Here is a 23,890-nt window from a genome sequence, read left to right as displayed (position 1 = left end):
GAAAAAAAGAAATCCATCTTTTCACAGATGTTCAACAGAGAACTAGAAAAAATACAAAGAAAAAAGGTTGGACGAGCAGCTCATACCGATAATCCTGGCACACAGGAGACTGAGACAGAAGGATTAAAACCCGAGGCATAACCAGCAAGATGTTTCAGGGGATAAAGGGCTTGACCATACTTAAGCCTGATCCCCAGAAACCACATGGTAGAAGGAAGGAGAACCAACTTCCAAAGAGCCAGCCGTCCTCTGGCCTCCATAAGCAGTCTGTGACACACAGACAAGACAGACAGACACATCATTTGAAAGTCTGACGCCAGGCTGAGCTATATGAGGAAAACTTTTTATTGAAGATGAAGGGACAAGGAAAAACAGCAGTACATCCAGCCTTCTACCCCAAGACAGAAGGCAATCAAATAGATAGATAGATGATAGATAGATAGACAGACAGACAGATGTACTTTCCATCTATCGGCAAAAATTACAAAAATAAAAAAAACTGAAAGTTATGCCCCAAGATTCTCTCAACTGAAAAAAATTCTGCTCAGAGGGACCATGTGGGCTTACTACTGCCCTAATGGATGCTTACCCTTTGGTGTGCAGAGGTCACAAGCTCTGCTGAACAGCCTACCCTTCCTTCACAACCAGCCCCAAAAAACCAAGATCTGTGTCCCAAATGTCAATAGAATCAAGTTGACAAACCATGTGTAATAACTAACAAGTTTTTAAAAGATTTATTTTTATTTTATGCTTTTTTTGCCTGCATGTACGAATATACAATGCATATGTGCCCGCAGAGGCCAGAAGAGGGCTCTGGGTCCCCTGGAACTGGTTAGGGACAGTTATAAGCTGCCATGTGGTTGCCAGGAACTGATCCCATGTCCTCTTTGAGAACAAGTGTTCTTCAACACTTCGTCATCTTTCAAGTACCCACAAAATTTTAAAGTTAAAAAATAGGATGCTAATAGAGAAGCTAAAGTAGTAAAAAAAAAAAAAAAGGTCAATGAACTCAAGAAGAATCAGAGAAAAAAGAACAGAACAGGGCAAACAGAAAACATTTATCAGGATGGTAGACTTTAGTTCAGACATGTGAATAAACACATCAACATTGAACGGTCTAAATTTATGGTTATATTGAAATAGGTCTTACTGAGTAGGATTTCTAGGGCTTGCCCAGAACTCAGTCTTCCTGCCTTGCCAACCTGAGTACTGGGATCACAGGCATGTGCTACCACATTTGGCTTGCATGGTCAATCTTTCCCTTTGTTTTACTTTTATCTATGCCTGTATATTAAAGTGTGGGTTTTTTAAAGCTTTATGTGTTCTGATGATGTCTGTAAAATACAGATGACAGCAGTACACTTTCCATGAAGAACTATGAACCATGTCCTGCAGTGACATGCACTCTGCATTACTTATTATTATTTAAAGGTACCAGTCTGGAGAGTGGCATACCCCTGTAACACCACACTCTAGAGCATCAGGCAGGAAGACCTAGAACTCGGTTCAACACTAGTCTGACTATAGAGTTAAGATTTTGTCTCAGAACAAAAAGAAAAAATACATTTGTCATGAAAGCTTCATTTGCTAATAACTCATTTTCCTACTTGAAGTTAAGACATATTAAGAAAAACTTTTGAAAAACCAGGTTGGCAAGCATAATGCCAGCACCAAAAAAAAATAAGCTGTTAACCAGAGTCTAAAACTTAACGAAAGTGAAATGCTAAGGATACATTAGCTGTACCTTGTACAGGAATTTCTCCGTAGTTTGATCTCTTATCCGACAGGGCTGTCAGAGGCTTGGGGGTTGAGATTGGTCCACTTATGGAATGTCTCTGAAATAAAAGCAGCTATGTTAAATCTAGTACTGAGACTCACAGAGAAAACAAACGCTTCAGAGAGTAGATGTCAGTTACAAACAATGCATAACTCCTTTGATTTAAAGATACAGTGTGTGATCAGTACTCTTCAAAAAAATAAACTTGGGGGCTGGGAGATTGTTCAGCAGTTAAGAGCACTGACTGCTCTTCCAGAGGACCTGGGTTCAATTCCCTGCAAACATATGGCAGCTCACAACTGTCTCCAACTCCAGTTCCAGGGGATCTGACAGCCTCACACAGACAAGCATAAAAGCAAAACATAATTGCATATAAAATAAACAAATTAGATAATAAAATAAAATATAAAATTAAACAAATAAAATTAAACAAATCGTTTTTTAAAAGTAAATAAACTTATAAGAAAAATGAATATTCTTATGCAGTTTTAACAGTCAGCACCCTCTTCACTTGGTTTCCTTACACTTCTGTATTAAGGCATCACAACCAGAATGCGGACACTTGCTCCCCACAAAGATGCTTCCCTGGGGCCTTTAATAGTTACACATACCACTGACCCTGAAAGCCTCTGGCACTCGGAATATAATTTAATTCCTCTGTTTAGAGAGATTCTTGAACTACCATATGCTAATGTGCTAAACACAAAATTAGGTTCCAAACCAAAATATGGATGTGTTTCTATTGCGGTTTTATTGGTTTTTCTTGTCCTGGTTCCAAACAGACCTCAACTATGTCTCCCACTTGATAATTTGACAATTGTCCCAGTCCAGGCTGTAGTCTTTAACTCAGAACCCCTGCCAAAAGCAATATAAGGAGTTTCCTTATGCCCTGATGTGGACACACACAGCAGCCTAAAATACCCACCACTACTGCTCTAACCCGTAATATACAGAACAGGCCACCCACCCTTCTTCCTTGTGCTTCCATTTCCTTGGCTTTTCTCCAGCCGTCTCTCTCTCTCTCTCTCTCTCTCTCTCTCTCTCTCTCTCTCTCTCTCTTTCACACACACACACACACACACACCCCTAAAGACAGAATCTCACTATGTAACCCTGGCTATACTGAAATTTGCTGTGTAGACCAGGTTGCTCTCAGACTCAAAGAGATCCACTTCTTCTGCCTCCATACCCCAACCCTCAGCCATATTTTTAAAACAATCTAACTAACTTCTAGCTAATTATTTCACTCTCCCAAAAGACCTATGCAAAAGTACAGCTTTGCTACATCTTTACATCATTAACCTTTAATTTTAGCCAGATATGGACTAATAGCTTACTGTGAATTTCATTTTCATTTCCTTGATGACTAATGATGCTGAACGCCTTCTTCTATGCTTTCATATAAACTGTTTGCCCCTTATTACGTGCTGTTTTCAAGTTATCACATGCAAGTCTTCTGTAAGACAAGTAAACACTGTGAATATATTCTCCTATGTATAATATGACTTTGCTTATTTGTCATGTCTTTGGGTTCAAATTTAAAAATCCTGATGTTCAAGTATCAGTTGCTTTTATGACTCATTTGTGTGTGTGTCCGTGTATGTGTGTCCTAAAGAAGAAGCCCTTGTGTGCTCAAAAACACAAAGATTTTCACTAATGTTCCTATCTTTAAGCTTTATATACTGTTATATATAGTTTGGGTCTAAGGGTCAACCTCAGTATTTCATACTCAGAATCTATACCTACCCTCATACTAAATAATCCTGACAGTATTATCCTATGTTCATCTAGTTTCTCAGAATCCTGTGTAGACAACTCCTGCCCTCATACTGACATTTGTGCTGAAAATCAGCTCGTCTAACCCAGGACTCTATCCACTTTCTGATTTCTCCTCAGTGAAACATAATGTTTGTGTCATATAGTAAATGTTGAAATCAAGCACTCCAAGTCTTCAAATGTTTTACATATTCAAATTCCTTTGCATTTCCATATAAATACAAAAGCACCTTTTATTTTGTTGGATTCTACTAAAGACTATAAGACCTTCTGGCAGGAAAGTAACTGTTGTCTGCTGCACGACAAAGCATCCCCATACTTTCCAGTGACTTTAAACAATAAACATTTATGATCTCATGATTTCTATGGGTCCAAAAGCTTAGCTGGACAATTGCAGCTCCAGGTCTTCAGTGAGAAGACAAATCAAGCTATCACAAGGTTATCACAAAGGCAGGAAGGAGGAAGGTGTAGGGGTCTCTTTCAAGTTCATCTGTAATGGTTGATGGTGAGTTTCAGAGTGGCTGCTAAGCTTACTTACATGGTTCTCCACAAGAATAAGCTCACCACAAGGCAACTACAAAGGATTCCCTCAGAGTGAGCGAACCTAAGAGGTGCACTCACAACAGAAGCCGATCATTTTATAACTTTCTCTCGGAAGCACCACTGCATACTTCTGCTATTAGAAACAAATCATGAAGTCAGCCAACACTCAACAAGAGCAGAGAACACAAACGCTAACTACCAGCAGATGAGCTCACTGGGGCAGTTCATAGACTGCCTACAGCATTGCTACTCCCAGCTCTACTAATCCTTTTGGAAGGTACCTTTGAGGTCTTTGGGGCAGTCCTAGAGTACCCAGACTCGAAAGCTGTCTAGGTATACTTTATTCCCTATCTGTTCAAGGAAGTTTCTTCATGTGGCTGATATGAACTCACATGATTCCCTACCCTTCGTAAACTATTGAAAGTGTCTGAGAAGTCCCTGCAATTGCTGCTGAAGACTTCTTCCAGCCAGACCTTCTAAGGCTTCAATCATACAGTTAGGCAGCCAGCCTCAGGCAAAGATTCAAAAGAATACCCATGGGAATGTCTGGACCCTCTCTGTAGCTTCCTCTTCCCAGGGACTCTGTCCTGAAAATTCTAGTGGTCTCATTTTCCATGAATGTTGGCTTGTACCCTCAGATACAACTGGTTTGTCCTCTCTGTCCTGAGTTAGTTCAGCCTCCCTAAACCACCACCTAGAAACTGCCTCCAGGAAAACAATGCGAGCCACACCAGGACTTCCCTCATCTGCTGGTAATGTTTCCAGGGACCACAGCAGTGCAACGTCTGAAAACCACTGTTTCCTACATTTTGTCCAGCTTTCCATTTGTGTATGACAACTCTGCTATTTCACATGACAAGAATTATTCCTGCCCATGGAGTTTTTTAAAAACTAACACACCCAACTGTGTCCCAGAGACTCCATTCACAGAGACAACGTCTAGAAATCTGTTTCTAAACTCTAATTGCAGTTTTCTGTGCAGCTAGGCTTGAGAGACACTGGACAGACTAACTACGTATTAAAGAGCATTGTTTCTAGCTACAGGTATTTTTAACCTTCCTCTCTTCAAAAGGATGTTACAAAATCTTAGACATGAAATAACAGATAAGTGCTAGAGAAGCTTTGTCTTTATTCATCTTATTTGAGGTTTGCTTTGCTTGGCCTCTTGCTTTGTACCTGTAGGTTTTCTTTGAAAAGTCTGATTAATAGAGAATATCTAAAAAGCATTAAATCTGCAGCCAAACCATGGCGCTTCCTTACTTTTCAAATGCCAAGCCACTGTCTGAGAAACTTCACTTAACCTAGACTTGAAAAGTCCACTCTCAAATCACAGGGTCAATTATTAACCTAATACAGAAGTCAAAAAAATAAAATGCCCCAAGCTCTCAATTTTAAGGTGAATGGTGGCCCCGGCTATCCTTGTCACAGAACACCAGTTCAGGGGCTATTCCCCCTTGGCTACTCTCACCCATGTTAAAGTATTTCACGTCAGCCATATTCTGAAAGTGGTGTGGAAATGGCATAGCGAGAGGGTCTCTTGAGCTCCACAGAGAAAAGCCTTCCTGCCTGGCTCCTGGCTCGGCTCCAACAACGGAAAAGAACAGCAACTCTGCAGTCATTCACAGTGATCAGCAATGTCCTGTCCTTGAGCTCAACTGTGACAAATGGCCCCCAATGAGCAACTCTTCTCTCCACTCATGCCTCGTGCAGATGCACATTTAACTCGTGTTGGGTGTACACTTGAGTTCAGGTGTCCAGGAGGCCCGGAGAAGATGTCAGATCCACCCCTGGAGCTGGAGTTACAGGCTACTGTGAGCTGTCTCATATGAGTGCTGGGGACTGAGCTCAGGACCTCCACAAGAGCAGTAAGCGCTCCTAAGTGCTCAGCCATCTCTCCAGCCATTAAGTCTGCAAAGTTTTGAAGTGATCTGTTAGACAGCAAAAGATAAACTATGCCAGCTACACACTCACTCAGACATCAGTGTTTTCCAGAAGAGCATCACAATTTATAAATTGCCTCCGTTAAGGCTACTCGTGGTCTTTTACCAAGCGAATCTTACCACTCCCTCTTCTGAAGCAGTCCATTCACCACCTGAGACACATGCACAACTAAAAAAGATTATCGAATGTGCAAATTCAACCTTTCTGAGCCTTCGATAATCCTGGGCACTCACCTGCATGGGGGAAACAGCAGCTGCAGGAGGGGTTTTCATGGGACTTGGACTCAGGGGCGTTCGAGGAATTGCAGCTGCAGCAGCATTTGGTACTACAAAAATAGTAAATGAGAAAGTTAATGATAAACTTATCACGGTGCAGGGGGAGTTTCCTACTCATCTCCATGGAAGGATTCGCCTGTTAGCCAGTGCTCCTAATTTCCCGCAAACTATATCCTGTGAACAAGGCCTGACCTATGCTGAATACTCACAGGCAGAGCCTATGACACAGGTATTTCTTTTCCTACCAGACGAATGCTTTCCTAGGCCAGTACTTCATTTCTGCTATTTAATCACATGGCTAAAATACTCCATAAATCAATGAACTCTAAAGAAAGGCAACAAGAGGGATGGGTCACAGCTCTGGGGTAGAGCACTTGTAGCATGTATGAGGCTCCGGGTTCTATCCCCAGCATCATTATTTATGTATTTTTAACAAGTAGAATAAAAGGCAGACATGGCTGTGAACACTATAATCTCAGCACTTCAGAGGTTGAGGCAGAAGAGGATAACAAGTTCAGACTAGACTGAGATACTTAGCGAGGATCCTGTCTCAATAAGTAAGGCACACACACAGTCACATAAGACAGTCTACAGCTTTTATGAAAGACTGCGGATATGTCTTCAGGGTCAGTGTTGTAAGAGCTACCTTATCAAGAGTCTAGCTTGGTTCTGACCCTGAAGTGCAGTGTTGTGGGCTGTACAAGGTAAGGGAAGAGTAGCCCAGTGGTTACACAACCTTGATCTATACTTCCTTCTATCATAAGATAATTACAGCATTTTAAACAAGAAAGACTTTCTTGATGACAAAAGGAGGAGACTAGAAGTTTACTGGTTACTAACCGAAGATGGCCTGAAAGTGAAGAAAGAGAACAGACCAAAGAAGTTCACATTGGAAGTCAGACAGTGAGCAAAAGGGTTTAAATCAGAGTCCTAGGTTTCTGGTCCCAGTGACTCAGTAGACCCGTGCTAACACGAGGCTTGAGAAGCGATGAAGCTGGAAAACACAGGATGCCTGGACATGCTCAAGTATCAATGTCAATGAGGCTCTTGGGTATACAGAATTAGGAAATTTGGAAGAAGGTTAGGAGCTAGCGTTACGTATCAGGAAGTCTGCGCATAAAGAAGATACGAGAAATCAGGAATGAGTGTGATCCATCTAGGGAGAAAAGATACTGCTGGGCAAAGGAAGTAGGGTGCACAGCTGAGATCAGGCTTTCTAAAGCAGTACATTCCAATCCCTGCAGAACTTGCTTTGACTCAGGATACCTAATACGACGTATGTGATACTACATACTACATGGCACTGTATGATAAACCCTATATGCAAGCTGACAAAACAGAACACAACGATACAGAATAGCAAACTAGATCAGGCAGCTAAGTCATGTGAGCAGAGAAGCACAAATCTCGGGAACCACAGACAAGGACTCACTCACCTTGAGATGCACTGTCAAAAGACTTGATGAGGGTTTTTACTGTAGGAGTTGGCTCTGAAGAAGTCGAGGACCTTCTACTCAGCCCCATCCCTTGCCGCAAGGCTGCCAAATCTCTTTCAACAGCATTCATGTAGTTGTAGACCCGGCCTCGCTCCTCCTCTTGCCTAACAAAAAACAGTGGAATAAAGACATCTGCGTGTATGAGAAAACACACATTTTAAAATTCCTGATTAAAAAGCATTAAAGGGTATCAGGGTTTGTTTTTTGTTTTTATAAGTTGTACTGAACACAGCAATTGCCTGACCTAATATTCTTTGCCTGGTAAACACCAGGAAATGATGCTGAAATGCTCCTATCAGGTTATCCTAAGCAAGTTAAATAGCCATCAAGTTCCATTTTCATAAAGTGTCAGGTGAGGACATCAGTAATCAATTAGCAGTAAATCGGGAGGCAGACTGGCCGCAGCCTGACTCAACTGGGAATCTCTGGTTCTGTGCTGCCAGGAAGGCACAGCCCTTCTCAGTCACCTGGGAATTCAGCAGCGGATCACAGAGGCTAACACGCTGTGCACACACATACAACGGAACAGAACCAAAAGTTCCAGTTCCCTAAGAATGAGACAAAATTGTCACAAAAAGAGAATCCCTGCAAAGGACTGAAAAAGGTCATTAAATTAATTAAGACCATAAAATATTTTATTCAGCTCTCTGAGTTCTAGGCTAGTCTGGTCCACATACAGGGAGTTCTAGATCAGCAAATGTTACACAATGAGACCCTGTCTCAAAAAAAAAAAATAGGTAAGTAAATAAAAATCTAAGAATATTTTTAAAAATTTTATTTTCCAAATTCAAAAAGTTGTTAAGAAAAATAACAGTGTCTTACATTTTTAAAAATATATATTTAGCCAAGTGTGGTGGTACATGCCTTTAAGCCTGGCATTTATGAAGCAGAGGCAGGTGGATCTCTGCCAATTCAAGGCCAGCCTGATTTATATATAGTGAGCAACAACCAAGACTACAGAGACCCTGTCTCAAAATAAATAAATAGACAGATAAACAGAAATGATGTATGTATTTAACTGCTTAGAAGACAACTATATTCATTTCTTCTGTATTCAATATTCTGAGATATAAAAATGCAGATCTCAAACAAATGTGTGTTTGGAATAGGGGAGAATATTTTAATAACCTTTTCAGTATACTAAAATGAAACAATGGGTAGTTACCAAATTTTTACTAGGCTAGAAAAGTAACTTAGTCCTGAGCCCCTGACTAAACAGGTAGAAGGCCCTGCGTTAAATCTGCACCGCCAAACTGGTGAGCTCAGCTGCAGACCGGAGACGCGGTGCAGCACCACAGTACTTGTTGAGCATGAATGAGGCCCTGTGTCTGAGAACCAGCACTCCAAGAAGAAAAAAGTAGCTACAATGTGGAAAATAAAGCCATGTAAATAAATTTCTCCTACCCTATCCACTAAAATTTGCTGGTCAATTAAATACTTTGAAAAACTCTTTTACCCATCTGATTCTGCAACATCATATATTGGTCATAAAAAAAATGCTGGCATTACAGAGGCTTTTCAAATGCCTTGAATCCTATAATACATTGAAGTCACATTTGCTAAATGATGGCATCAGCATGCTCTAAGGCCAGTGAGATGGCTCAGCAGGCAGAGGTGCTTCCTACCAAGGCTGACAAACCGAGTGTGATGCTCAGAATACACACAGTAGGAAGTGTATTCCACAACATGCCTTCTCACTTCCACATGTACAGAATGGCGCACACACAAAATAAAGAAATATAATTTTAAAAAAACTTTTTTAAAATCATCTTGCGATAGCAGGTAAAGGTTTTCTACTCCCTTGAATACCTACATTTCATTAACAACAATATATACCACCAGGTGTTTTCCTCGATGGGACAGGGTCCTAATCACGTTAAAGAAAATGTCAAAGAACAGAGTTTGAATAGCCAGTTTCTCTCCCAATCATTCTCAAATAAAAATGCTGTTCCATGAGAAGAAAGCAGCTCAGACTGGAAAGGTCACACAGTGTGCACCTCAAGGCTACCTCACACGTGGAAACACAGAGTTAAGCGGAAGTGCCTGCCCACACTTCCCATTTTGTCACACGGAAGGTTGAAAATCAGGCCCTCCAAGACTGGATTTGGTAAAAGTAACACTTTCCCCTTTAAGAAGGATATTTTGAGTGAAACCCACACTTTGTTTCATTTAGGTAGTTTTGTACTTAAAAACATCACTCTGATAATCACTGCTTGTAAGAGGCTATCTCTTCCTTTTTCAATAGTGTGTGTGTGCGGGGGCCCACAGAGGCCAGAAGAAAGCAACATGTCCCCTCAATTGGAGTCACCTGATAAGGGGGCTGGACCCAAACTCAGATCTTCTGGGAAGAGAAGTTCTCTTAACCATTTAGTTACCTCTCCAGCCCCAAGATGCTGCCTCTTTTATCAGGCATTTCTTTGAAATATAAAGACTAGTAAACTTTCAAGATCCAGTGGAATGATCCTTCAAGAACTGAATCTTGGAGCTCGGTGATAGAGCACTTGTCTGGCATGTACAAGGCCTTAAACTAATCCACTGCACGACGGATGGATGGATGGATGAGTGGATAGACAGAACCAACTTCAATCGCTCAGGGTTAACTATCAAATGAGGCATATGTGATAAAACTATTTATTTAATAATAAACAGAAAAAAGAGTAATGCCAGCTTTATACCAGTGAAGATTCATTAAGCTTCATTCCAAATTCTGCCTAAGAATGCCAATGAAAAACACTTAGCAACACATTAGAACTAAGCACTAATTAAATAAAAGCCTTTCAAAGATATATTGCCTTTCCCTATGCCTAATTAATAATTATTCAAAGTGAAGTAAAATCAAATTCTTAGTAATATCATCAAACACATAAATTCTCTCCCCCATTCAGGCCGAGTCTCACTGTGGAATTCAGCATGTCACAGGTATCACCTGATACAGTCATCTTTACGGATTTCCAGTGATCCCTGTGTGAGATGTGGGGGGTACTACTCTGGAGGTCACTGAAAAATGGAAATTCCGACACTGAGTGAGGGAAAGAAACTTACACTGAACCGATCAGCTGTTTTCCCAAAACCAGTAACTCGAGTTCACTGGTCGATCACTTTGCAGGCATTAGTTCACTTACTCTTACAAGACTATAAATCAATTCACATGGCCGGCATTCACAGGTGAGAGAACCAAGGCACAGGGCAAGTAGGACTTAACTGAGACCACACATCTGCCAAGAGGCAGGGTCTGTGCACTTCCAGACTGCAGTCTACAGAGAAGAACGGGGGTGGGGGGGGAGAATGGGCCGCGAGAGCCCAGACAAGACAGCACCAGCACCAGCGGCACATCCCGAGCTGAGGCTAAACTGTTAGTTACAGAAACACACAACTGGATTCTCAGAACATACTTGCGTGACTTTATTTCCTCCAATTCTTTTGTGAGTTTCTCATTTTTTTCTTGTGCCTCATGTAACCGTCGCTTTAGGTCACCAATCTCTTCTTGGGCTTCAGACTTGATATCATTTGCGATTACCACTGCAGTCTGGAGATCAGCCTGAAACTGCCGCCATTCTGCAGATTCTTCCTACATTAAAAGATTAATTTTTATTTCCAAAGGAGAGTAATGAAGATTTATTTAAAAGCAGTAAAATTTGTTAATGATTAGTTTGCCCTAGTAAGTCATATTTGTGAATGGTGACTTTTTTTTAATCCCTAGAGTGCTGTTATCTTATTTTAACAGACAAAGCAGCTCTTATCAGTGAATTTGTTCTAAATGAAGGGAAGACTTGCCATCTGGTCTTCCTACTGAGCCATCAAGTATTCAGAGTGCTCAATAAATATTAATGCGAAAAAATGTTAGACTTCCCTTCCTCATGCAAATTTCAAAGCAAGTCTTATAAAAATAAATAACATCAAAAATTTAGAGCTTTACCTCTGAACTCTTAAGAAGGTATATAAATTGTATTATGGTGGTACATAAATGGTATGTTAAAGTACATAAATGGCACATGAAGGTACATAAAATGGCATGTGAAAGTACCTAAGTGGTTTGTGAAAGTATTTAAATGGTATGTGAAGGTACATAGATGGCACGTGAAGGTATATAGATGGCATATGAAAGTATGTATATGGCATGTGAAGGTATGTAAATGGCATGTGAAGGTATATAAATGGCATGTGAAGGTATATAAATGGCATGTGAAAATAGCTAAGTGGTTTGTGAAGGTATATAAATGGTATGTGAGCCATACAGTGAAAATCTATAAATACCCTGACATCAAAAACCAGCAGGGAAAAAAAAAAACTAAAGTAAAGGAAAAGGAAGAGGAAGCCAGAAGAAAAACTGAACTCAATACAGGCAGACACAATCATACAAAGAGACTGTAAGGAACTGAGTGGTCTGCCGCTTCCCACAGACAAGAAGGATGCGGGTGTGGCTGGGCAGAGAAGTCTCCCCGGGGGCTTCACTTCCCCCAAAGCCACAGCTGGGCCTTGCATGAGTCCTCTCAAGCTCAAAGCCATTTTCTAATACCACGAAAGCAGCCAGGACAAGTGCGTCAGGACTCAAGGTCTATGATTAGCACTCTCTCCCTCCACATCCTAGCAGTCTGGGTGCTGATAGCTAACTCAACCCAGAGAACGCAGAAATCTTACACAGAAACAGCCTCATTTGTGATTTTAAAATCAAAAGTTAATAAACTTTCTTTTCAAAATGTAATACCTTCCCATACTACATCTCCCTAAAATTACTACCCAGAAATCACTACTAGTACATCAGTACTAGGCAGCACATGCAGACCCGTCCTACCCGAAGTCTCCTGTGGAGGGTCTTGATTTCTCTTTCCATGTCGTGCTTTTGGTCTTGGAGCTTTTTAACAGTATCTGAAAAGACCACAAAGATTAAATATTTCTCCTTAGACCTCAAGTTCTTAATGATATTACATGTTCCAAAGAAATGATGTAAAGGAGGTGCTAAAATATGACCATCAAAACAGTTTTCCTGAGCTGAGACTAGTTTGCCTTTCATCACAGGACTTGAAAGCATGAAAGAATATTCAATCCAAGATCACAGTTTCTGCTTCACTTCCTAAGTAAACTGAAAGCAATTGTTATAAACATACATACTATTGGCACAGAGTCAATCAAAATAGCACTGACTGCTATTAAAATGTAAACTTTTAATCAGAAAAGTTACCACTCTAAACCATGTAAGCATTATTCCCTTTAAACACTGGAATAAATTCAAGAAAAGTGAAATCAGTAAAATTATTTATACAACTAATTTTTAACATCCAGGGAGCTACCAACTAGTCTATGGACTAGTAGCAGTAAATACAATAGTAAATCACATACGGCTTGGTTGGAAGGAAACACTGCCTTAAAAGTCATGCACAAAGAGAAATATCTCAGGCGGGCACCACGCTATAACTGTCCTTCTGGACAGATGTCACACTCGGAACTCTGACAGCTCAGGAATAAGTCACTTCTCAGTTATGCACCAGAAAGGGCTCTTACATACGATGATAATCCTTTATTAAGATTTTGCCTATTGATGTTACAGTTCCACTCTCCTCCATATTCTTTCTCCTCCCCCCACATACACATAAGATAAAAGTAAATCCAGGTCCTCATATATGTCACACATATGTTTTCAGCCACTGAGCTACATCCCAGCCATGATTTACATATATGGTACTCACTCTGTAGACCAGGCTGGCCTCAAACTCAGAGATCTGCCTGTCTCTGCTTTCCAAGTGCTGGGATTAAAAGGCATGCGCCACCACATTCAGCTTTTTTTTAAATCAGTGTGTGTGTGTGTGTGTGTGTGTGTGTCAGAGAGTTTGTGTACTCAAGTGAGCACAGGTGCACAGGTCAGGGACACACCTTTAAGAGTTGGTTCTTCTCTTCCACCTTGGGTTGCAAGAGTTGAGTTCAGATTAATCAGGCATGCAGGGCAAATACTTCTACCCAGTCATATTTTTAAATTCATACATATTTTTAAATGTATGAATTAACTTCAGTAATAAAATAATGATATGAACTATTATTAAAGCACATAATATTTTCTGAAGTTGGATAAAATGAGGCAAAACAATGGAGAGGACAGAATAAAACAAGGTAAAGAGACAGAGGGACAGCCTATGGCAGCCAATAGCTAATGTCTCCACTAAGAAACATTACCCCAAAATTGTTAGTAAACTCAGGGCCCATGAAATAAAGTGTTCAAAATTTATTCATTAATCATCTTTTAAGTATAAACCATGAATCAGGGTATTTTCTAGATAATGAAGATATAAAGAAAAAGAGACATAGTTTCCACATTCTTAGAGATTTTAAAAAAGAGTTATGACTGTGCTGAATTAGCCAAGCAGGATGATGTCGTGGTCAAAGGATTCAACTAGAGGCTGCCTCATGTGAAAGCTACAAGCTACTTCAGACCTTCTTGAACCTGGACACTGAGGGCTGGACGGGCCTCCCAGTACAATCACGGCAAAGTGAACATGAAGAGTGGACAAGTCATGGTCCAGTTCTCTGCCGACAGGAACAAAGGTGATGAAACCAGCAGGGAAGCCTGGCTCCTTTTCAGCTCCCAGGGGGTGAATGCAGACACCGGGACAGAAGCTGAGGACACGGGGGAGTCTGCTTTTCTGTATACTAGGTCCACTGATGGACAGAGTTGTTTCGTTTTGATTCCAGGGTGCCTCCCCATTTAGTCCTTGTTGGCCTGCAACTTGCTACAGAAACTAGGCTGGCCTTGAACTCACAAAGAGTTACCTGCCCAAGATATTTTATGAGAAAAGCAGTCAAACAAAACAAAATTCTCTTAGAATTGGCTAAAAAATGTTTTCCTGGGGCTAGAGAATTGGGTCAATGGTTAAGAACACTGGCTATTCTTCCAAATGACAGAGGCTCAATTCCCAGCACCCACATGACACCTCACAACTGTCTCAAACAGCTCCAGGGTATCCAAGACACATCCACACAGGCAAACACTCATATGCAAACAAAACTCAATTTTAAAGGCTTGTTTTCCTTTTCTTCTGGTCACAGAGGACATCGTCAGACAATTCACAAGACAGCCGACTGCAGGGCAGCTCACCTTCAGCACCTGCCGTCACGATTCTTGCAGCACACTAAACTCTAAGTCTGATTTCACCAACCCGCTTTGTTCTGGTCCTTTCTCCACCGACCTCTACATTCGTGTCCACAGATGGCACACAGTCCTTCTCACCGAGGCATTTGCTGCAGCTGGTACTACACATGAATTACTGCCCTGTCATCACTCCTTTTAAATGGAAGGAAAGCTGCCAGAGGACACGCTGAAACAGCATAAACTGTACGAAACGGGTCTTCAGGGATATGACTTAAACTTTATGATCATGTCTGTACTTTCCTCTGAGATAAAAAGTTAAGAAATGGCAAAAGCTTTTCCTTCCCAATATCGGAGGAGTGTCTAAGTTCTTTTTATAGACTACTGCCACTTAGCACAATCGGGGGTCATAGGAGAGGGAAGCATCCCCCCACTCGAGAACCTTCAAATATGCTTCCTTCCTCTCCAGCCTTCCAAACGTGAGCGACACTGCCACCTACTGTCTCCAATTCAAATTCTACCGAAAACCAGACTATTATCTCCTTGTTTTAAACTACAGATTAAACCTGTTTTTACAGTGCTATTTTTATTCGAGAAATCAGATAAATTGCTGCTGCATTATTATTCCATCTAACTTTGTTCTGAGCAGTTCTGTGCACTGCCCTTCCTGTTTAGTAATGGCTCCATAATTGTCTCGCCACCAGTGACCTGTTGCCCCTGACAAATCAAGAGTAATCCATGCTAGCTCTGGTTCCATGCCCACCAATCATACAGATGTTACCGGGCATTACCATGGGCCCAGGCTCAGGCTACGGTACTATCAAGAACTTATTAAAATCAACAACATCCATGGCAACCTTTCTAGCCTCCAAAGCCCAGGAAGCTCTCTGGGTGCCATCAGCTGCTTCCATCTGGTCCAGCATTTCCCAGTGAATAACTAAATGAGATTTTCAGGGGAAAGGAAAGTCAAGAGCAAACAATCTGCGAAGAGACCTGGAAGCTGTGCACAGAACCTGGAAGACACAATGACTTCCAAATGAACTTTATATGGTTTTACTTAACTTTTAAATTTTGCTCAAGTCTTTATTCTCCCCTTCTCAAAAAAAAGGTAAGCTTTTTTCTTAATTCTCAAAGTAAGATATGTTCACAATAAAAAAAAAATAAGAAAACAGAAATTGAAACAAAATAAGATTACCTTTATTTGCATTTGACTTACATCTTTCTAGACTTCATATGAATATTATCATTTTGGTTTGGTTTGAACTTGGTCCTGCTGTGTTGCCCAGGCAGGCCTTAAATTCCTGGAGTGGCAAGATGTCCTTCCTATTTCGGGACTAGAGATGTACTACCACACCTGGCTAGCTTTCTCTTTTTTAAGCACAATAAGATTATGTTTGTACTGCTTCACAAGCCTGTAGTAAATGATGGGATCCATTATCAGCAAAGCCAGATGTGTAGCACCAGCTAGATGGCCCCAGAGGAAGAGCCAGATGTGCAGCACCAGCTAGATGGCCCAGAGTATTCCATCAATGGAACATAACAGAACTAGCTTTTAAAATCTACTAATGGAGTTAACATAGTTTCAACTTTTTGTTAAAATACAGCAAATGTCTTTACAATGTTGTTCAGAAATTACTTGGAGAAAAGTTGCAAAAGTAGAAATAATGACGGAACACTTACAAAAAGCATCAGGAGCTAATTCAGGGTATACTAGAACATAACTTGTTAAGTTCTGGGGGGTTTTGTTTTTCTGCTTTTTTGAATAATTACTAATTTACTTATGGCTTGATAGAGTACAGTGAAATCAGCAGTTTTAAAAGGAACACTGCTGTGTCTGGCTATCATTTCCACGTTACATTTGAAACTTTAAGTGGTTCTAAACTACAGAAGTGCAGTATGGCTGATTCTGTTTCGTCTTCCAGCCAACAGACTCAGGTCTGTCTTTTTCAGCCTCAATAGCAAAATAGCAATGAGAACAGAGGAGACCCACACTGTGTCCATAGCGATTTACTAGATTACAACTGTTAAGCCAGTGGGACTGGAGAGAGGAGTCAGCAGTTAAGAGCACTTTCCCAGAACCAGCATGGTAACTTAGAACCATCTGGAACCCAGTTCCAGGGGTTTTGGCACCTGCTTCTGAACTCTTGGGGCACAAGACACATACACAGTACACTTACATATATGGAGGTAAAAAACTCATGCACATAAAATAAAATATATCTTTAAAAAATAATAGACTATTTCCAAATGTTGTGTTAACAAAGCAGTCCTGCGCCAAGCACCCACAAGCACACCTGCAAACCTATAATGCTGTTCCCACAGAAAGGTTCCTTGAAGTCAACTGCTAAGTCTTTTAAGAGACTTAAAATATTGCTCCCAGCTGGGCGATGGTGGCATACACCTTTAATCCCAGCACTTGGGAGGCGGAGGCAGAGGCAGATGGATCTCTGTGAATTCGAAGACAGTCTGGTCTGCAGAGCGAGTGCCAGGACAGGCTCCAAAGCTACAGAGAAACGCTGTCTCGCTCTCTTGCATGCTATCAAGCTTTTTAACTTTTCACATCTGCTCAATGAACACTGCCATCTTGTTTTGCACTTTATTTTCTTTCCTATGTCAAATATCTTTGTTTTGTCTTTTTCTGATTTGTAGTTTCATAAACTTTTACTTCACTACATTTTATATATATATATATATTAAACTCCATTACTCTCTGTCTTATTCCCTTGAGACAGGGTCTCTCACAGAACCAAAGCTTGCTAGTTCACTTAGTCTGGCTGGCCAGTGAGCTCTCAAGCACACACAGCCATGCCCAACTTTCTATGTGATTGCTGGAATTCAAATTCAGGCCCTCATGCTTACAGAGTAAGTTCTTTTACCCACTACACCAGCTCTCTGTCTCAACGAGACCCTGATGCTACTCACCAGCACCACCACCACCACCACCACCACCACCACCGTTTTCAGACAGGGTCTCACTATGTTGCCTTGGCTGGCCTGGAACACACTGTTTAGATCAGGCCTGTCTTGAATTCATAGAGATCACCTGCCTGTGGTGGGGTTAAAGGTATGCCACACCACCACACCCAGAATAGCAGTCAGCTCCGACTTGCTAGGTTGGTGATAAGTCCCTAGCTTTATCTGGGGTGCTCTTCAGTTGATTTTCTTTAGTCAGCTGTTTCTTTTTTAAGATAATTAATGCCCAGTAAGTCCTGGTTGTTCTTTATTTAAGCATTAGCGACATATACACATTTCTTAATGGCTGTAGGAATCACTCTTCTACCCACAGGCTTCTCATTCACGGTACAGCAACTAGTAAAGGCTCTGTTGATGACATACATCAGCAGGAGGACTGTACTCCAACCAAGGTGCTGGGTGGTACATCCATTTTACAGTGGGGTCAAACTGCTTTCTTTTCCCTCTGGATGGTCCTCTCTCCTGGACCACACGGTAGCCTGCAGTTCTGTAGGCACCATCCACTTTCCTTTCTGACACCAAGGTCATGAGAAGAGTCCCAACACCCAGTTCTACTCCTTTATTCAGAAGAGTCTCAGTCCGACAAGGGTGGAGCCAGCTAAGTTGGGAGCCTCGGGACACTGCCCAGTCCTGAGAGGACAGTTCTAGTCACATGCTCCCCTCCACCCAAAGCTTGCTGGGAACATCATTACTCTGAGTCTCGTTGTTCCCCGGCTCTGTAGGTTTTTCTATTGTTTTATTTCTCCATACCCAATACTATCTGCTTTCCATATTCCAGAAATTACTCAAAATCACTGTCTACTGGTACAAGTCAACTGTTTCCTATCTCGGTGTTAGTATCACTGAGGCTTTATATTTCACTCATTTTCTTTTTTTGGCGGGGGGGGGGAATGACACATGGTGATCTGAAGTCATGTTCTGAACTGGAAGTTGTGAGTTTACATCACACCTCTCTGGATGAAATGCTAAAGCCACGGCCTAGAGCACAGAAGGCCGGGTATACACTGTATGGGGACAGTACGATCTGGGAGTCTCCTGGGACTCTGTGTTGCAGATGTGAGATTATTTCATAGGTCATTAATCTCCATTCATTTTCTTCAACTGTTTTCTCCCTATACCTCACACTGCAGAAAGAGCAGATTAATCCTCAACCCCACTGCTCTTCATTTAGTTTGATTTTTAAATGACTAAGTTTTTTATAATACATGCTAAATTTGGAGTTGTGAAGTGTCTACTTGTTCCGTTCTGTAGTTTTTATTTCCCTATAGTTTCCCACTTGTCCTTTCATACTGAGTATATGTCCCTCCACATTCTTGAGTTTAGGAGCTGTCGTAAATCCCTATGTATCAATTCCGGAACTTACATTGGGGTGAAAAAGTCACTCTACTTAATATGGGGTTTCTCTTGGGGTGACTGGGGAGCTACTACTATTGAATACAAGGCTTATTTAGGGACTGACGAATTGTGGTGATGTTTGGTAAATTATTCTACAGAAAAAATTTTGTTTTCTCAAATACAAATTCTTAGTCATCAAATTCACGTAGCATGTGCTGAGTTAACTCCAAATGTGAGGATTCTCTAGAGAAAAAAAATTGACTGCCATCAAACTCTAGAGGTCCAACATAAAGTGTCAACTTTGTTTAGACCCTAACTATCATCTGAAAGACAGAGAGAGAGAGAGAGAGAGAGAGAGAGAGAGAGAGAGAGAGAGAGAGAGAAGAATGTGGTAGCATACACCTATAGTCCTAGAACTGTGGAAACTCAGAGGCAGAAAGGTGAGGAGTTTGAAACTGGTCTCAGGCCAAAACTCCATACTGCTAGTACAAAACTTTCCTAACATTCATGAGGTCCTGGGACCGATCTGGGACCAATCTGGAGCATTATTTTAAAAATCGCTAAAGGTTGGGAGTAAATAAAGCTTTAAAGAGACATTTTGGTGACATCTGAAAAAAAAAAATCTAATTATAGTTACTAGTTGATAGTAGGAAACTAAGTAATTTTGCTAGGCGTGTTCAGGATCTCTTCTTTCAGGGATCATGCCTAGAAATATTTGAGAATGAAGTGTCAGAGGGTGGAATTTACTAAGTAGTTCAACACACACAGAGACGGTGCAAGGCTGTGAGGACTATCAAGTGCAAGCACTAAGTGCTCTCCCAATATGATACATATTCAAACTTTTCATCTCAAAAAGCTGGGAAAGAAGCTATATAGATTTTTAATTACTCAGGATTTTTAGTCATTTTCTAGTTAAATTCCTTATGTTGAAAATGAATGCTTTGTAGAGTTCTGTTGCCCAAATCTTCATCATCAAACATTTTTCTAGCTAACGCTCAGTTACCACAAGATGTCACCCTTCCCCTGAGAAACAGGGCAGCACCGGTTTACTAAATGGACAGGACACTGAGTGAACCGCCAGAGTTAATCTGGAAAACGTAAAACTTTCTTACAAGCAAGAAGCAAATTGCCCTGCCCCTCTCTGAAGATTTATAAGCAGCTACTGGCAGGGGGTAGACAGAGCAGTGTAACCACTGGTGGCTTGCTTATGTGCCTATAAACAACCTGATTTAAAAAAAAAAAAAACAAAAAACTCTACCCATGTTAAGAAACCACAATGAAACTCACTGGTTCACACATCAGCTGAAAGAGGAAGACATCAGCAGGAGACAAACTGTAGTATAATGGGCGGATACGGTCAAATATGTAAACATAAAAATGTCAAAATGAAACATCCTTATGTAAGACTACATATGCTAATAAAACTTTAAAATGTGTAATAAAGAAAGAAGCAAAATAAAATAAATTCTCTCAAATATAAAATATAAACTCAATCTAGGGCTGCAGAGATGGCTCAGTGGTTCAGGTCGCTTGCTGTTCTTCCAGAGTCTCCAGCACCCATGTCAGACAGTTTACAATCACCTGCATCTCCAGTAGCAGGGGCTCTGACATCCTCCTCTGGACTCACATATGTACAGACCCACACAGAGACATGCGCACACACATACAATTTAGAAAATAAAAACGAATCTTTTTTTTAAAAAAAAAAACTAAATACATATGCTTTTTAAGTTTTAAGTTCTTTGACTTTCTTGTCTGTTTTTTGTTCTGCCACAGATCTGACTGCAGTAGCTGAAGATGGCTCAGAACTCTAATCCGTTACTATTGAGCACTGCATCACACACATGTCACTATGATCATGCCAAAGGTTTTTTCAAGTTGGAGATGAGAAAGTTCATGGCAGTCTGTCTTAGTTAGGGTTTCTATTACCACAACAAAACACCATAACCAAAGAACAAGCTGGGGAGGAAAGGGTTTATTTGGCTTACACTTCCAGATCACAGTCTATCACTGGAGGAAGTCAGGACAGGAACTCAAGCAGGGCAGGAGCCTGGAGGCAGGAGCTGATGCAGAGGCCATGGAGGGGTGCTGCTTACTAGTTTGCTTCCCCTGGCTTGCTCTGCCTGCTTTCTTAGAGAACCCAGGATCAGCAGCTCAGGGATGGCACCACTCACAATGGGCTGGGCTTTCCCCCATTGACCACTAATTGAGAAAATGCCTTACAGTTGGATCTTGTAGAAGTATTTCCTCAATTGAGGTTCCTTCCTCTCTGATGACTCAGCCTTGTGTCAAGTTAACACAGAGTACACAGTCACAACATCATCTTCTCAAAAAGATTCTGCCCTATCATTGGTTATTTCAATAGACAGGCCTGAGAATGCTTAACAGAACCTTAGTCAACCCACAGATTCAGGGTCAGCTAACCAGAGCTCAGAATTCCCATGCTATAACCCGAACACTTCCCACAAATGACCTGTTCTTCTTTGACAATATCTCAAATATCCCCACCAACCTATGGATAGGCCCAATGCTGTACTTGCTAATCAATGCTCTGTCAAGGAATAATAAACTAACAGTGTCTAACGGAGTATTGCACGCACCCAATAATCTGAAGACTGTAACTAATGGTCAGAAAAGACTACCCCATCCCCTCCAGCTCTGTAATGTAAAGGACAGTGTATAAAGTGAGGCTGTAGCTCAGTGGTGAGAAAGTGGGATTTACATGGACAGGCTCCTAGGCTTCATCTCCAGCACCACAGGAGGAGGCAGTAGTGATACACCGTAATCCTTGTTAATAACTTAGGAGCTAGATGAAAGGCACACAAAGAGTTTTTTAAATGCACTGTCTGGAAATAATCTAAACTCACAAGAAGTGGCAAACAGTAGAAACGGCCCTGTTGTCAGCAGTGTGCTCAACTGTTCTAGCAACCGCTGTCTCTTGTCTCTGGATCTACTACCCATAACCTCATTCTTTCCCAGAACTCATTGAGGGTGCAGTAATCACAGCCCTCCATTGGAAAACTCGGTGTGTGGTTTCGAAGAACAGGGATATTTTATGCAAACACAGTGTAATTATCAACATCCTAAATGTATTATTAACATATCTTTAATCTCTTAGCCACAACTCAATTTTTGATTAGTGCCTTTATGTCGTTTTTTTCCCTGTAGTAATGGACCTGTCTAGACATGGGTATTACATCTAATTATCATGTCTCCTGAATCTTCTGTTGTCTGGGACACTGACATTTCCATAGCCTTTCTCTCTCATGATACTAATGTGTTCAGGGCTGCAACACCCTCCACACCTCTGCTATTAGACATGCATCACCTTGTTTGTCTAATGTTTCTTGGTGATCAGTACATCCTCAGTCAGAACACATCTCACCTGTGCTGGGCCTAGGATCCATGTGTCCCCATCACCCACACGAAAACCCCAAGGACTGCTCAGCTTTGCCTACTGCACAAGCAGTTGTTTTTCTTTTTGCTCACTTGTAACTAATAAACAATTCATAAGATAACAGACTAGGTTCATATAAAAACCTGATTTCTCAACTTTCTTACAAATCCAAAATAACTACAAATTAAAGTTTAAAAAAATCTACTCATGCATAGTACAATGAAACTTGAAAATTGAGGTTCCATTCCACCATAATGCAACATCTTCAGGGTAATAAGAGAATAAATTAAAAAAGAAGAACAGAAACCAGTGCTCCATAATCAGGGTGCTACAGGATTGGTCCTTTCTTTTTTTATCCTCTACAGTCACAATCATTAAAAGAAAATAAATGGCTTTTCTTACAGTCTAGAAAATAACGGATGCTGTTAGCTTTTCATGGAAATGATTTTGCTTAATTAGATATAATTTTCAAGTAATGCTTCTGTTGAACATTTGAGAACAAAACATAGAGACCCAAAGTTTCCCTCACGTGGGAAGCACACTTCTGTCAGCTGTGCTACTGAGCCCAGACTACGCGCCAGTCTGACTATTATTTCCCACACTAAACACAAGCACACAAAGGGTAGAACAGAAAGAAACGGAGAGCCTGCCTCTACTCACTCTCTAAATCAGAAATGATGAGGTTGTCATGAAGCTTCACAGCTCGGTGCTGTTCTACTTCGTCCTCCAGTTCAAAGATCGTCTCCTTCATGTCGCTCCTTTCCGTCTCCTTCTCCTCCAGTTCCGATCGTACTTTCTCCAACGTCATATTCAAATCTTCAATCTGCTTCTTGGCTTCTTCCTGGAAAGCTCGGTACTCATCTTCTACCTAAAGAAGTGGTAGCAGTTAAAGAGAGAGATCTTTTCCGATAAATTCTACAAGCAAAGTACTGTTTGACATTGGAAGCTAAGTGTGAGCAGTCACAGACAGACTGAAAACCTGGCTAAATACAACATGGGGACAAACCCCACTATGTCCCTGACGAGAATTACACTGATGTACCATTGAACGTAACCAGATTATTTACGAAGCATTTTGGGGACATTTCCTCTTCTCCAGTTTGCCAATCTTTGAAAACTGAAATCCTGACCCCGTGCCACAGTATACTAAAGATGGGGATATAAAATTCTCTATTTCCCAGAAAAAGGCACAAATTCATTTTAACTATAAACCATCTGGGAAGAAAATGAAAAGAGAAAAATGAGTGAGAATGACAATATTATAAGAAATATTATAAGAATATTATAAGAAAACTTTTACTC

The 23,890-nt window shown here is 40.9% G+C and overlaps 1 protein-coding gene across 2 annotated transcripts in view; it reads right to left on the bottom strand.

Annotated features, from left to right (window-relative positions):
- Positions 1–23,890, bottom strand: part of Specc1l (sperm antigen with calponin homology and coiled-coil domains 1 like) — a 107,921-nt gene that overhangs the window by 48,139 nt on the left and 35,892 nt on the right. For both annotated transcript variants that reach the window (XM_085679757.2, XM_085679756.2), the window contains 6 exons: positions 23,249–23,456; positions 12,601–12,674; positions 11,201–11,376; positions 7,749–7,912; positions 6,271–6,362; positions 1,745–1,835 (listed from right to left, as the gene is read on the bottom strand). In XM_085679757.2, coding sequence (XP_085535883.1) covers positions 1,745–1,835; positions 6,271–6,362; positions 7,749–7,912; positions 11,201–11,376; positions 12,601–12,674; positions 23,249–23,456 — 805 coding nt within the window. The remainder of the gene's footprint in view (positions 1–1,744; positions 1,836–6,270; positions 6,363–7,748; positions 7,913–11,200; positions 11,377–12,600; positions 12,675–23,248; positions 23,457–23,890) is intronic.

Source organism: Myodes glareolus, chromosome 18, assembly GCF_982192425.1.
Source record: "Myodes glareolus chromosome 18, mMyoGla1.1, whole genome shotgun sequence".
In the NCBI taxonomy this organism is placed as follows: domain Eukaryota; kingdom Metazoa; phylum Chordata; class Mammalia; order Rodentia; family Cricetidae; genus Myodes; species Myodes glareolus.
This window is presented reverse-complemented; position numbering and strand designations above follow the sequence as displayed.